At 39.7% G+C, this 15,495-nt stretch overlaps 1 protein-coding gene across 1 annotated transcript in view; it reads left to right on the top strand.

Annotated features, from left to right (window-relative positions):
- Window positions 1–2,991, top strand: part of COMMD10 (COMM domain containing 10) — a 136,373-nt gene extending 133,382 nt beyond the window's left edge. The window contains exons 5-6 of the mRNA XM_006755267.2: window positions 1,908–1,967; window positions 2,673–2,991. Coding sequence (XP_006755330.1) covers window positions 1,908–1,967; window positions 2,673–2,711 — 99 coding nt within the window. The 3' untranslated portion in view covers window positions 2,712–2,991. The remainder of the gene's footprint in view (window positions 1–1,907; window positions 1,968–2,672) is intronic.
- The last annotated feature ends 12,504 nt before the right edge of the window (window positions 2,992–15,495 follow it).

Genomic DNA, 15,495 nt, shown 5'->3' with positions numbered 1-15,495 from the left:
AGCGTCCCACCCCTGCCGCTGCACCCACTGTTTCTCTGAGAGGACAGACTTCCTCTCCGCCTCTGGGTTCTTGATCTTGAACGCTGACCAAAGGCACCTCAGCGAGGGCCGCCTGCGCCCACCAGGTGTGTCTGTCTGCACCTGCTCCTGCCTCAGCACCTGCACTAACCCCCCAGAGGTGCTCTCGTAGCTGCACTGGCCTCCGTGGGAACAGGGCATCACCACTCGCCCTCTCACTGTCATCTCACAGGCTCCCACCCTCAGCACCCAGAACACCCAGACACTCTCCAAAGGACGTGAGCACATCAGAGGGGATGTGTGCACATCCTGTGGGGGTGTTAGGCATGCTGGGTGGATGGAAGTGTGGTGGAGAGGCGGGGGGAACTTGTGCACGCCTTGGTTTACAACTGTTGCAGGTGCGGAAGGGTGACAGTGTGCTGGGGGATGTTGGAAGATATATGTAGAGCTAGACAACCCAAAGAGAAGCACCCCTTAAATATGAGCAATTGAACTCTCATTAAACATAATGCTTTTTTGTACATGCTTGTTGGGTCTAGACTACCATTGCTTTGTGTCCTGACAGTAAATTGAAAAGAAGTTGTTTGAAAACATGCTTCCTTAATGGATAGACCCTTCCAAACATTTTTGGAGGAGTAAACAATAAAGTTAGAGAGTTGATTCTGGTTTGCTAAGCAAATTTGTGACTTTCTCATTATATTCTCAAGGATAAAAGGTTGGTACACTATCCACAAATCAAAAAAAAAAAAAGAAAGAAAAGCTAGGAGTATTTTCCTCCTTAAAATGTCATGGAAAAGTTTTTGATCAGGCCCATTCCTAATATTTTTAGGCCTGAAGCAAGAGTAAAAATGGAGCCATGGACTGTATGTCTAAATTTAGAATCATTAAAGCTACCAACCTGTTAAATAAAATTGATCTTACTCCTTTCTGGATAAGATACCTTAATAATGTCCTGCAAGGCCAGATTTGAATTTAAAATTTTGGACTCTTTGGGGTTTAATGCCACATGGCAGTGTGGGGAGCAGGCTAGCTTCCCTTCCGTTTTTAGCCTTATCTTAGGTTCCATTGCTACCTTCCTAAAGAACAACTGCTCTTGGCTACTCCATGGATAAACATAGATTCTCAAATTCTAAAGATAATCTCTTTACATATAGACACGAAACACTTAAAACCACTTCTATATTCTCCCTTATTATTTTTTAGAATTTTTAATATGTTTTTGATTTCAGGGATAGGGAGAGCTATAGAAACATCAATGATGAGAGAGTCATTGATAGGCTGCCTCCTCCCTTATTCTTGAGGTCTTCTCTAGGTCATTGTGGGTTAAAAGGAAGGAGCATGTTTAAGTCCCAGCTTGGAAGCTGTTGTGTTAATTGTTAACTTTTGCTGAGTCTGTACATTGAAAAAGGTAGCAATCTCAGCATGTTAAGATCATAACTGTTAGATGCTTAGAGACAGCAGCAGTGCTGATGTGAGGCATTAATGGCTGGATGGATCCAATCAGATATGCCACCCCCGGTGTCTTTATGTAATGGCATTTACCAGATTTCAAATGGACTGCTGAGAAAGATGAAATATAATCTCATGTATTATCTCTGTCTTGAAAAAATAGATAATGAAATTGTTCTCTTGCTGGCATCTATTTTATTAAACTTTGCAGAGTCAACTAAAGAACAGATGTCCCTATAGAGTTGAAACCTTATGCTAATGTGGAGTGTTATTAAGTGCGTTTGTGAATTCTAGGAACAATGATGTTAAGTAGAGCAGGTAACATTTATATTGTATTTCTTTTAAACCTACTCAGAATAAGATGGCATATTTGGGGGCTAGCTGGATAGAAAAAGAACTATAAATTGTATACAACTAAATTCTTTTTTTCTTTCTTATAGAATCTGGAGAAAGTTCTTGTAGAATTCAATCACAAGGAGTTGTTTGATTTCTATAACAAGGTAAGTATTTTAAAAATAATTTCTAAGAAGTGGGTTTTTCCCTAATGTTTCCTTCATTTTATGAATTCTTATTTTTAAATTCCCTATTATGGAACTAAGTTCTTTAAACTTGACTTGTAAACACCTTATGTTTCACAGTAGGAAGCATTGCTGAGATGAGAATCTGACAAACTAAATCAGGAAGAAATGGAAATGGTTTTAATTACAGCAATAGGAGTATTGCTGTAAACAATATGTAATGACGTGTGTGGTACCTAGCCACACTGGCACATTAGATATAAAGTAATGTTAAATATTTTAATTTCTGTGTACAAAAGAAAAGGAAGATGCCAGGCCTTAAAGATTTATCTTTGAGTATTTTTGATGATTCTTTCCAAATACTGATTTTGTAATCTAGGAAATTCCCCCAGACACACACACCTTTAAAAGTCATACAATGAACATTTAAAGTGAAACAGTTGGGTGTACATAAAACAGTGGTATTTAGAAATCCTCCTTTACAAATTTGAAAATTTAGCAAGCACTAATTCTAATATTGTCACTAAAAAAGAACAAAATTTAAGTGGTGTATTTATTGCTGTGAATGGATTTAATATGCATAATTGCCAATGCCATCCTTTCCCTTCTATTTGCATGTTTCTAAACAGCACTTCCTATGCATTTCTCTTTCTTTACCAGCTCTCTTTTTCTTGTCTTTGTAAATAGCTAGAGACCATCCAGGCACAGCTGGATTCTCTTACCTGATGTTCCTGAAGACCGCTTTCCCCATCACACTCCTGCCACTTCATCATTTTGCTTTGAAGACAGATTGCCAGGTTGTGTTTTCTGAAGGATTCAGTAGTTTTCTTCTTGTAAATTATATGGTTTATCACTTCTTAGACAAATAGTAGCTAAAGGAAATAATTTTCTGAGGATTAAGATTCTAATATACATTCTCTAGTTCCATGAGCCAACAGCAAGCAAGCAATTGTTAAGAATACTCTCGCTTTCAAAAAAACAAAAGTGAACACCATATTGTTTTTACTGCCCTATTTTTGCTTTATTGCCCACATGCATTTTTTACATACTTGATGATACCTATAGGTATCAAGGAGGGTCCATGGATATAAGGTATCCTGCGTACCGTAGAATACAGAACTCAACAATTACATTGATAAAAATAAGAAAGCTGCCCCATGCAATCAATACATTACAGTATTTTTCCTGAATATAATGAGTATACTTTACTTTGGAAATAATATAGGAAAGAAATTAAAAATAGAGCTGGTAGTAGTTATCGAGAGATTCCAGTGTGAGCATTTCTGCACACTTTTACTTTTTCTCTGAGTTTAATGTTTTAATAAGTTCTTTCTACTGCAGATAGTAGAACTAATTATTCATTTAATAATGATTCATTTCATAATGTGGGAGACAGATTCAGATCATGAAGAAAAAGAATTGTAATGAGTGCTGAACGGGTATCCTTAAAATTTCAAAACAGCTTTTACATTCTCTTTCTGTAAATATGTTAATTCATTTCATTCAATAAAATGTTTTTCTCAGAAGTAGTTGAACTGAAGTGCACAATACTTTTTGCTATGAATATATATAAATATGAGTATGGCTGTCTATAAAAAATAGTATCAATTGAATTTATTGTTTTCAGAAAGAGAAGGAGGGACGGGGAGAAAATGAGAGAGAGAGAGAGATTCAAAATGCTTTTTCTTAACATGAAGGAATTTTATTTCAGAAATGTCCTAAACAAACAGAGCCATTAATATGAAATCACATTCTTTGTATGAGGTATCTGAGTAATACAAGTGTTAAATGTCTCCCAAATAAAAATTCAATATATATATAATTTATGCCCTTATTTATATTTGTGCTTCTGTGTTGTCACTTACAAGGATTGGGAGTTTGGATTATTTCAGTATTTCAGAAAATAAATGTTGTAGTTGCTGTCCATAGTTGATTGATTTAAAAAGTTTATAAATTTCCATTGACAGGATATCTGGAAGACATATTTTTAATATAATGAGATTTGTCTTCAAAGGTGTCTTATGGGATAGATCTGTCTTATTTGTTTATACTCTGTTCTGTCAGACCCCAGAGGCAACTTCCTACTATAAACATTTTGACAAATATTTTTTTTAGATTTCTTATGTACAAATAAACATATATCGTCTCAAGTTGAATTTGTTAGGCCTTTCTGACCATATGGATAGGTAGAAGTTTTCATTGGTTTCATAGCCAACTTAACTCCTAATGTAGGTATCTAAATTAAATGTGTCAGTTCAAAATGAATTGTCTAATAGTAGCTCATTTTATGGCCCCTAAAAGAGGTGGTTTTATAGACTCTAAATGTATATCTAAACCTAAACAAACATGTGGTAAATAGTTCAAGAAAGTCTGATCACAGGCATTGAAGGAAGGACAATTAGAAGGTCTAATTCCAACTAAGAACATATATTTTCCTGAAATATATTTAATTGCAGGTCATTTTCTTCCATAAGGCACCACTTTTGTTTCGATACACAAGTCAAAGAAGATATCATTCCCCGAAAGTATTAATTGCATGTTACTTTTTAATAGAAATAAGATGGGTGAGAGGGTAAGTGGGGACTTGAACATACTATCTTAGCAAATAAATATGCCTTGCATGAGTGTTTGACATGAGGATTGAATAAAAGTAGAATTACTTGTTAGAAAGGAACCAATGTACTATTTCTGTACCTATTACAAATAATATACGTAATTATTCAATTATAAAATATGTTTTTTTAATTAGGAAATACCAAAAATTACAAGTAACCTAAATTTATAGAATCACATAATTCAGAAATGGCCAATAGGTTTTATTGAATTTTTTTTTCTATCCATATATCCATATATGTGATATTTATTTCTGTAGCATCACTTTCACTTTAATTTTTTCCAGCCACATGGAAACTGGAAATTATGTTTCCATCCTCTGCAGCTACTGCAGCCATATGACTAGGTCTCACCCATGAAATGTAAGTGGAAATGATACTCATCTTCACTTTTCTGTATCTCCAAATATGAAACATAGATTTGGAGATGAGTGAGCTTTGACTGAGCAAAGATTATTCCTTAAAGGGTAGGGAGCAACAACATGGAGGGGACCTGGGTCCCTGAATGTCCTCATGGAGCAATATTGCTGATATACTCTTAACAAACTGCTATCTCCAGCCTGTTAACATGAGAAATAAAATATCTTGTTCTAGGAAGTACATTTGGAATCTTAATATAGCAGTTTAGCACATAGCCTAACTAATATGGGGTACCATGATTTTAAGTAGCCAATAGTTTAGAGCATTTACATTTTTAAAGAGAGATAAATATTTTATGTCATACAGTTCAAATATATATGAATGTTAAAGAGAAATGGGCAACTTCAGGCTAAATTCACAGCTACTGGGAGGTGTATTCATCCTACTTCCCTAGTGTGGCTACATGAAGGGAAAGTTTGAGAAACCATAGGTTACATTGTAAATTTCTCAAAAAAATAAAATAAAATCTTTACATAATCCCTTTTCCACTGTTGAAGAAGAGGGCCAGGACAATTCTGACTTGTTCAGGCTCATTACTCAGAAGCTGCTCAGGAATTAGAATTTAAGTTTCAGTTGAGTCTATTTTGCTGCCCTGAAACTTTGTCATTATTATGCAAATAGTTCTACTCAATACACCAGCCTCATTTAATGCTAATATTAGAAACACATTTATTTGAGGGATTTTATAGTAAAGTTTAATGGCATATATAAATTTGGAGAATTTCAAGATTTTATCATTGCTTCCTTGCCACTGTGCCACCGCTCCCCCACCTCCCAAATCTTTTAAAATGTCTCTTGCTTTTCTCTGAATTGTAAGGTTGTGCTAGCTGACTGGCAGGCCACGATTCAGATAGAAGTGTTGGCAGTTTTCATACCCTGCTTTATTTGTTTTATTGGAAATGGAAAGTTGTTAGTTTTTGTTTCAAAAGAAATAGTCTGCAAAGACAAGAAAGTTGAAGCGGGGCCAATCTATAAATATGTAAGGAAAAGGTTGCTACAGGATTAGAGAAAATGTTTTAAGTCTTCAGGGCAGGAAAAATAATGAATATATAATAATGTCTCCTTTGTAAAACCAGAGTTCAGTCATTTTTAGCATCTTTTAATGAGAATATGTGAATCTCATTTTATAAAATACTTGTGTTTTTTTTTTAAAAAAATGTTTCTTCAAAGGAATCTAAGTAAGGGAAAGAAGGGAAAAGCAGTTAATAGTAAATGTAATAGTTGCATTTATTTCTGAAACTGCATTTTAAAGAATACAATACATCGTACCTGAATTGTTTAAGGAAAAGCCAATAAGGTTTTTCTCATCTATAATAAATGTAGATGTGCTGTGAGGCATGGAGCTCAGTGATTTCTCGAGGTCTTTTCCCATATCTCCTTGCTTCTGAGATTCCCACATTTCTTTTGTGCTATTTCTAGTCTGTATTTCAGATTCTTCCTACAGGCTCAGCCAGCATACTCATTGACAAAGCAGAAAGCTGTCCCCCAAAACAGGCTGCTCTAACACTTCAGCATTGGAAGCTTCAGCACCCCTTCCTGTCCAGGAGTGTGGTGATGCTTTGGCAGCAGAGCACAGTAATTTTCCAAATGATCAGAGAAAGTAGTGGCTCACACAGCCCAGACCATGTGCTCAGCTTTGGAATCCAGCCTCTCACTCTGCTGCCTGCTGATGCAAGCAGTCCTGTGAACATCAGGGTACCTAAGAAATATTGGCTGAGTGAACTAATAGAGTACATAAATAGTTTTTGCCCTCTTCTTCTCTTATTTGACCAGTACCATCTGAATTCTAGAAAACAGACCACGCCATCATAAACCTCAGATTTACAAGAGTAGTTTTCAAACTGCTTTAGTTAAATACATTGGTAATCCCACTAGGGAGTAGCCGTATCTGGGGAGGATCTCCTGACGTTGTTGATCCTTTCATTCATGGAGCAAGAGATATACAGGAGGAGAATGAAAGCCTGGTAACAAAGTATGTTCTGTATTTTACTTGTCCAGGATGCTAGAGCAAGTTCTCACTTCTGTGAGATTTATCATCGTCATGAAGTTGACCTGGGCATGCTCTGGTGCTAATGCTGCAAAGACTGCAAAACAGCTGCGTTCCTACCAAATTCAGAGGTGACTTATGTGATGAGGTCAAATGAAGTGTTCCCGAAAGACATCTCAATATGCCGTTATATTATGATTATGTTAAATATGTATAGATTTTATGAGCTCATTTCCTGTAGAAAGCAGTATGTCTTGACTAAAAGCACACAAATATATACACTGACTACAAAGAGGCTTTCCTCACTGACATGGGGCAATTAAATGACAAAGTTTTAGAAAGAAGTCTCCCCTTACAAGATGGTTCCAAGTTATCAAAACCATATAGGCTGGAGAAGTATCTGAACAAGCTCACACAGATATAATGCAGAATGTGAGCAAAATGCAGAGAGCCAGGCAGAAAGCTGTTCAGTGTCATTTTACTTAAAATTTTCCCTATGCAACCAAGTCCATGCCTTTAAATCAGGCGTGGGAGCCCTTTTTCTGCCAACGGCCATTTTGGATGTTTATAACGTCCTTCTCGGGCCATACAAAATTATCAACTTAAAAATTGGCCTGCTATATTTGGTCAAACATTTAATTAACTCACCCCTAATGCTAGGGCCAGACCAAATGATTTCTTGGGCTTATACGGCCCTCAGGCCAGACGTTCCTCACCCCTGTAGTATAGAGCCCAATACGAGGGATCAGTTTCTTCTTGAAAGAATGACTGTAACACCTTTGTACCTTGTAGCAGAAAGGCCCTCTTTGTCAGAGTTTTGGTGTTTCATATTGAAACGTATGTTCTGTACTTTACTTGTGTGATCTTAATTGACTGGAGTAGAAATAAAAAATCAGCAAGTTTGGGTACATCAGCTTTCTGGGCTTGCAAGTTCCCCAGAGCATGCCTGAGGGACTCTGGGAGTGGCCATCTTTGCCGTTAGCCTCCCTTGTAAAGGGAGGTCTTAAAAAGTGCCTCCGGTGGGCTCAGATGTGTCAGTAGTTTCCCTGACCTGACAGACCCATGGAATGACCACCATCTGCAGGGTTATCCCTTCAGCACTAAATGAGAATTTGCCCAAACATGCTGATTTTATGGTGCTTTGGCTCTCCTCTACTGGCTCTGGAAACCATTCCTTCCAGCTCTGAGTCTTCCTGAGTTATTTTCCTTGGTTAATGCTATTCCCCCAAATGCATTTATACTTTTGGGCCTCTTTTCTTTAGATTATACTTTCAGTTAAATTTGTAACCAGTATAATCTCAAAAACATTTAAATTATTTTTCATATTTAGCACTATAGTCTATGCTGAGGGTTCCAGGATTTCTAAGTGTCTGCCTGAAAAGGTAGGACCTCACAAAGTCAAATTTTCTTTCTACAGAATCATATTTTTTGAGAAGTAAAAAAATTCTCTTATGATTAAATTATTAGTTATTTCATCAGCTTTCTAAGACTAAATATGTGTTTTAAGTTTTACTATAGAAGCCACCTCGATTTCATAAGCTTATCTGTATAGGGTTTGAAACAGAACATTTTTGTGGAGAGAGGGTGAATGTTTTATAGAGAAAGGGATACTTCTGGTTTTTGCCTACTTTCCTGTTGCTCTTTCTCTTAAGGGATAATGACTTGCTATTCTGTTTGGTAAGTTATAAAATATTGATTGGCCATGCTTACTGATGGACAGAGTACTCTACAAAGACCTTGTCTGCTCTTGGTGATCCTCTGTGACACTTCACGGCTGGGAATTGCCAGAGAACCAGGGATCCCTCAGGGCCTAGCCATCTTTCTCTGCTGCAGTAATGCATCATTGCTTTAGCTATGGGCCATGTGGCTGGAAGAAACTAGTTAATTTGAGGTGAAGCTGAGGTGTGTAGGGGAGGAGGGCCGGAGGATCCTTCATTGACCCCGAGAGTGAGCCATGTGCTCTAAACCTAGCTTTAGGTAAAGTTTCAAGCTCTGAGGTTTCAAGCTCTGAAAGTGTCACTTTGTTTCTCGTTTGCTATTAGTCTTTCGGTGTGCAGCTCATTTGGGAATATCAAGGGTTGAGGAATGATTGACAGGACAAGATTTGGGCATTTGGAGGTTCTCTAGTCAAGTGCCATTAAATGCAGTCACAATTTCCCTCCTGTCCCTTATAGCTCTTCTTAGCAAATCTGTCTTATTTTTCAGTGGTAAGCGTGCAGTGGGCGATGGACAAAAATATCAAAGGCATCATTCATACCTTTTAACTCTCAAGTGGGCATTGAGTAAGAAAAGAGGGCTTTAAAATCAATGACTCCCACTCCCTCTGAAGAAGATCAACTTGACACTTCTAACCATCCTTTCTAAATAAGCAAACTATCCACTTCTCTGAGAACAGAGGGGAGACACAGCTGAGTCAATTTCAAAGGCTCCTTGGCTACTTACCTGCTACAATAGACCAGTGAGACCAGTTTTTGCCAGCATGGGAAGTGACCTCATTCACCTTCCTGTACATTTCTTTTTTTAAAAAAACATATTTTATTGATTTTTTTACAGAGAGGAAGGGAGAGGGATAGAGAGTTAGAGACATCGATGAGAGAGTAACATTGATAAGCTGCCTCCTGCACACCCCGCACTGGGGATATGCCCGCAACCAAGGTCCATGCCCTTGACCAGAATCGAACCTGGGACCCTTCAGTCCACAGGCCAACGCTCTTTCCACTGAGCCAAACCAGCTAGGGCCCTTCCTGTACATTTCTGAGCCAGAACTTGAACTTCTCCCTCCAGCTCTCTAGCACTCTAAGGAGGTATGAATGTGCCTTCTGGTAGTCTGACAGGATTCTGTCTTGACCACTTGCTGAATTGGTGGAAGGAAAAGAACAATGAAAAGCAGTGCTCCTCTCTTTTCAGACTCAGCATTTACCATGCAAACACAGCTAAGTAGGAATCAGAAAAAGGAGAATGAGGTTAATGGACTGACCAAGTTACCCTTATATGCTCCAATAACAGATCTCCAAGCCACTTTAGGGCTACTTTTGTGCCTCCTTTTCTAAATGTGTTGTGCTATCTGCAAGTGGGGCTAACACATCAAATGAAACCCACAGGATTTGCTTCAGATGGGAATGAATGAAAGAAAGACTTCTTCCATGTGTTGGTTTCACCCCTGAAATAGCTAACTCATCCCAGTGTGTATGAAAAGCAGAGCAAACTGATTCTGCAATGCCAAGTTGTTTCTGCCTCAAATAATTAACCACTACCATGCCCAAGTCTGTATGCTTACTGGCCAAACTTCATCACAAAATGTGTGATAGGCTGGACAAAACCATTTTCTCTAATTATCTGTGATGTTTAGCTTTAAAGAGCAGTTCAGCCCCCTGCAGGGAGCTCTGAAATATCCCAGGATATGCTTCAGGGTAAATTTGCTCGCCATTGCCTGTTTCTCCTTCGGGACTGCCATTGTGGGGGAGGAGAGCCATGTGGCAGAGGTTCCGCTCCCAGACCCAGCAGCATGTCCTCAGTTTTGTTTCTCCAGCCGCAGCATGTTCCCAGCTTCCTCCCTGCATCAATCAGCAGCATTCCCAGGGTGGGCAGAGTGGGAGCCCAGACCACCAGGAACTTGCCTTTCATGCTAAGACAGACTCTTTAGAAGTCAGACAGCTTGAGACCTTCAACAGCAGTGCCCAAGATGCCCAGACAGAGCCCTGCTGTATTCTACTATGAGGTTTCTGCTGCAGAAATACAGTAAATGAATTAATTAATCAGCAGTTGCTTTGCACATATACCTTGATTTCTTCATTTTGTTAAAGAAGAAGGAAGGGAATGCTAGAGAAAGAAATGGACAGAGGTGTGTGTGTAGTCATTATAGTTAAGAGAAATGCATTTTGGTAGTCTTCTGATTATCATTCCCAGATAGGATGCTAGGCAAGACATTAGCTGGACAATTCTGCTTATTCATTTACTCATTTATACATGTATTTATTCATTAACTAATAGACCAACAAGCAATAATACTTATTCTGCTTGAGTATTAGGATCTACAATAAAGGTATTGCCCAGGACCTCAGGAGGAGGCTGATCAGGGGGCAGAGAGGCTCACCCTGCTGACTCCTCCAGCAGCTATGTGGTGGTAGGGAAGATGGGCCACCTCAGTGTGGGCCACCTCTGAGGAGCTACGGTTGTCCCTGTTCAGGCACAGCATTACCTTCAGCTTCAGCGCCTCAGTTAATGAGACTATCAATAAATGAGTAAAACAGTATAGTTCTGGTAACAGACTAATTAAATGTCTGCTTCATGCTAGCTAGGGTGTTAGGTGCCAGGAATTCAAAAGAAAAAGACAGGGTCTCATCTCTGTGGCCTTAATACTAGGCGGAACATCACCCAGCTTCACGGGCAGCAGATGTACTAGTAATACTGAATACAACAAGCACAGCAATGACCCATTGGAAATGTACAGCACTTTACAGTTTACAAAGCCCTTTCATACTCCTAATAGTATTTGATCCTCACAGAATTCTTGTGTAGTAAACTGGACAAATATCATTTCTATTTTATAAATGAATAAACAAACTGAGACAAGTCACTTGCCCAAGATCACACAGATATACTCAGAATTTCTGAGCCTTAGTTTAGGGCTCTTTTTAAAAAAAGTAATGCTTTAATACAATAAAGAATTATTAAGTTATGATAAAACACTAACTATAAGACATAAGAGAACTTTATAGGGGCCCATAGGGTTGAGAGAGTGCCCACAGAGGAATAAACTTGAAAAGGATTCCCTTCCTCTCTAGAGGGCCTCTTTGCTTATTTCTTTTTATTGATTTTTAGAGAGGAAAGGAAAGGGATAGAGAGATAGAAACATCTATGAGAAAGAAACATCATCAATTGGCTGCCTCCATCACGCCCCCTACTGGGAATCAAGCCCGCAACCTGGACATGTGCCCTGACTGGGAATCAAATCAGTGACCTTTTATTTCATGGTCGATGTTCAACCACTGAGTCACACTGGCCGGGCTAGGGCTCTTTTAATATCATTTTTTTGCCTCGGCTCTGAATGTCCCCTTTAATACCTGCTCTGTAATAATGATTGGATGGTGAGCACCATGGTAAGCTTTCTCAGTAGAGGGCACTGGAAAGAAAATGTCGGTCAGCAGTGTGAATGTGAGGCCATCTGGTGGTGCTCTGCCCCAGCCACGGGTCCAGAACACATAGTCCTTTGTCCACCTTGCAGCCCTGGCCTAGTTTGGTGAGCTCCTTCCTGTGGCCCTCTCCACAGATACTGCATACTCTAAGCCTCTTGGCCAGGGCAGTACCTCCAGCCCCTCTGATGCCCACTGTCTTCCTCACCAACTAAGACTCACCTGTGCCCTGCTTCCCTCTGCTCACTTTCCCTGCCCCTCAGGTTTGCAATCCTGACAATGGGCACTGAGTGTGCCAAGCCTTCTACAAACAGTGGCATTCTCCGTGCACATCTGGTTACTGACTGTGCCTTACCTACCTCCCAGAGGGTTGTTTCCTGCTCGCCCAGTGACTGGGCAAACCAACCAACTTGTCTTCCATCCAAATATATTTCAACTACACCTTCTCCGATGAGGTATGAACCCCAGCCTTGAGGAAGGGGACCCTTTTCCAAGTTTATTCCTCCTTGGGCACTCTCAGCCCTATGGGACCCTATAAAGTTCTCTTATGTCTTATAGTTAGTGTTTTATCATAACTTAATAATTCTTTATGCTAAACTTCCCTTATTTAAATCTCTGTATAGTCACAGGCTATGTTAAGGAAACAGTTAAAGTTTCTTATGGGCAGGGATGTTGTCATATGTCTGATCATTGCATGTATCTGCCTTCTTTGATGCCTGCTACATAGAGGTTCTGAATAAACTCTGGTTAGCTGAGCAAGTTTACGTTAATTTTAACATCCCTCTTTGATGGGAAGCAATAGCAGCCCACAGAGAGAGCCGGCATGCAGGAAGGAATTAGAAATTTGTTTATGCGTGTGGTAATCTGTTCATTTATTCATTAAAATTGATCAAATGCCAAATGGGGGCAGCAGCATTTGCCCCACCAGCAGGTCAAACTGCAGCATTAGTCCTCCAGGTAAATGGTTAGTACTAGAGGACAAGTTAAAGGAACATTTTGGAAGACAAAATGAAAATAACCTGGAAAGACCCAGAAGGAACTAGGGTAATACTAAATGATCTAACCAATGTGAGGCTCAAAAAAGATATGTGAGTTATCTAAGGTCATGTGGCCCCTCCTTGGTAGAGCCAGGAGTAGAAGACAGGTCTCCTGATCCTCGGTCCAAACCCTTTCCAGTGATTCTTCAAGTGGGATGAGAAGGGGTGGTGATACAGACTGCCATCTGGAAGTGGGAGGAACACCCCAAAACATGGTTATGCCTTACCTAGTACAAAAGTCTCCAAGAAATTCCCCTGCCAATACTATTACCTTTGGGAAAGCAACTAGCAGTCTGATATACCCCTCAAGGTAATTGGCCACCTGTTAGTCCACAGCATTGCAGGCTTGGGGGCCAAGCAAAACCTTCCCTTTCCTACCCTCCTCAAAGCGTTACTGGTTTCTCTGAGGTGGTCCTACACCCCCACATAAAGTCTCTTCATAAGCCTTCCAACATCTGCAGCTTAATTGTGCTAATGAATTTCCTTTATTATGTAGGTTTACTTAGGACATTTTGTGATTTCTGATCAGATGTCTTTCCAGGGAGCCAAAAGCATGGAACCTTTTAAGTGGGGAGAGCCAACAGAGCCTGCTCCACATACTCCTCTGAAGCTCCCCAAAGCATGACTTCTAGCTTGCATGCCACAATGAACGTATGGGCCTATGTGACATACAGCGTGTCATTAATTTTCATCAACAGATGGGATGCATATGAGCCAAGGAGGAGTGTGGATGAAGCAAGGGCTGTGCGAGCTACGTCAGGCCATGTTTAGAATGCCTTTGTTGGCTGTCATTGAGGAGGAACTCCTGCTGATTAATTGACCCAGGATGTGCATACACCTCTGTGGTGGGAAGCAAGAGACACATGGGTCCAGAGAAAAGAGGCTGCCTGTGAGCATCCTGGGAGAGGCCAGATGCTCCACAAGGAGTGTTAGTGAAATCAGTTACACTTTACAGGCTGGCCCTGGCTGGAGATGCATCTTTCGGGAGGTGCAGGTGCACGGGAAATAAGATTTCCCTCACTAGGAAAGCTGCTCTATTCACCTGGCCCACTGAAGTCAGTGAGGAATGACGCTGCCGGATTTGCAAATGCACTTCATAGCCTGGACGGCAGTGCTCTGAGAGCCAGTACTGAGGCACTTCTTGACCTGATGGTTTTCTTCAAAGCCACTGTTTTTCTTCCTCTCCACTCTGGCTCTCTCAGTCCTTGCATATGTGGTGTTCTAGAGATCTAAGGTTTCCTCTGGGAATACACTTCTTTTACTTTTGTCTTATTCATTCATTCAAAGGGCACGGTGCCAAGCTCTGGGAATTCAGCACCTCTTCATGGTACTTCTTTGTTAGCCAAGACCTCATCATCATCTCGTAATGCCTAGGAGAGAATTTTGTAAACAGAAACATTCAGAAGAGTGGACTTCTAGTCCTGGGATGTCATTGAGTTTGAGAGGAAGTCAGTTCCAAGGCTCTGGTCCAGCCGCTGGCGAGAGCTCAGGCCTTAGAATGGCCTTGCTCCACTGCAGAACATCATCCTGGATTTGAAATCAGCTGACTGTCTGAAAACTAAATGTAAAAACTAGAAATTATTTATTTTATGGTCAATTTTGTTGAGATTCAATTTGCATACAATAAAGTGTTCTCATTTTAATTGTGCAATTCAATACATTTTCACAGATGTATACACAGATCCATGAAGTCTACATTACAGTCACAGTATAGAACATTGCCCTAGCCCGTTTGGCTCAGTGGATAGAGTGTCGACCTGTGGACTGAAGGGTCCCTGGTTAGATTTCGGTCAAGGGCACACGCCTGGGTTGCAGGCTCAATCCCCATCAGGGGGTGTGCAGGAGGTAGCCGATCAATGATTCTCTCTCCTCATTGATGTTTCTTTCTCTCCCTCTCCCTTCCTCTCTAAAATCAATAAAAATATATTTTAAAAAAAGATATAGAAAACTTTCATTATCCCCAAAGCTCCTATATACTCCTTGGCAGCCAATTTCTTCTACCCTTGATTTGTTTTCTGCCATTACAGTTTAGTTTTGCCCATCCTAGAATTCATGTAAATGAAAAGTATACATACGGTATGTATTCTTTTGTGTCTGGCTTCCTTTGTTTAGCATATTTTTTGACCTATTTATTTTGTGATATCTATCCAAAGTTTGTTCCTTTTTATTGATGAAGAATATTCCATTGTATGGATGTGCCACAAAATGTTTATCTGTTTATCTGTGGATATGATTTTAGTTTATTTCCATTTTGGGGATATTAAGAGTAAAGCTACTGTGAACAATCGTATATGTCTTTGGGAGGATGCATGTTTTCATTTT

This window comes from Myotis davidii, unplaced genomic scaffold (genome assembly GCF_000327345.1).
Source record: "Myotis davidii unplaced genomic scaffold, ASM32734v1 scaffold130, whole genome shotgun sequence".
NCBI lineage: Eukaryota > Metazoa > Chordata > Mammalia > Chiroptera > Vespertilionidae > Myotis > Myotis davidii.
Note: the sequence above shows the minus strand (reverse complement) of the source record. Positions and strands in the feature narration are given on the sequence as shown.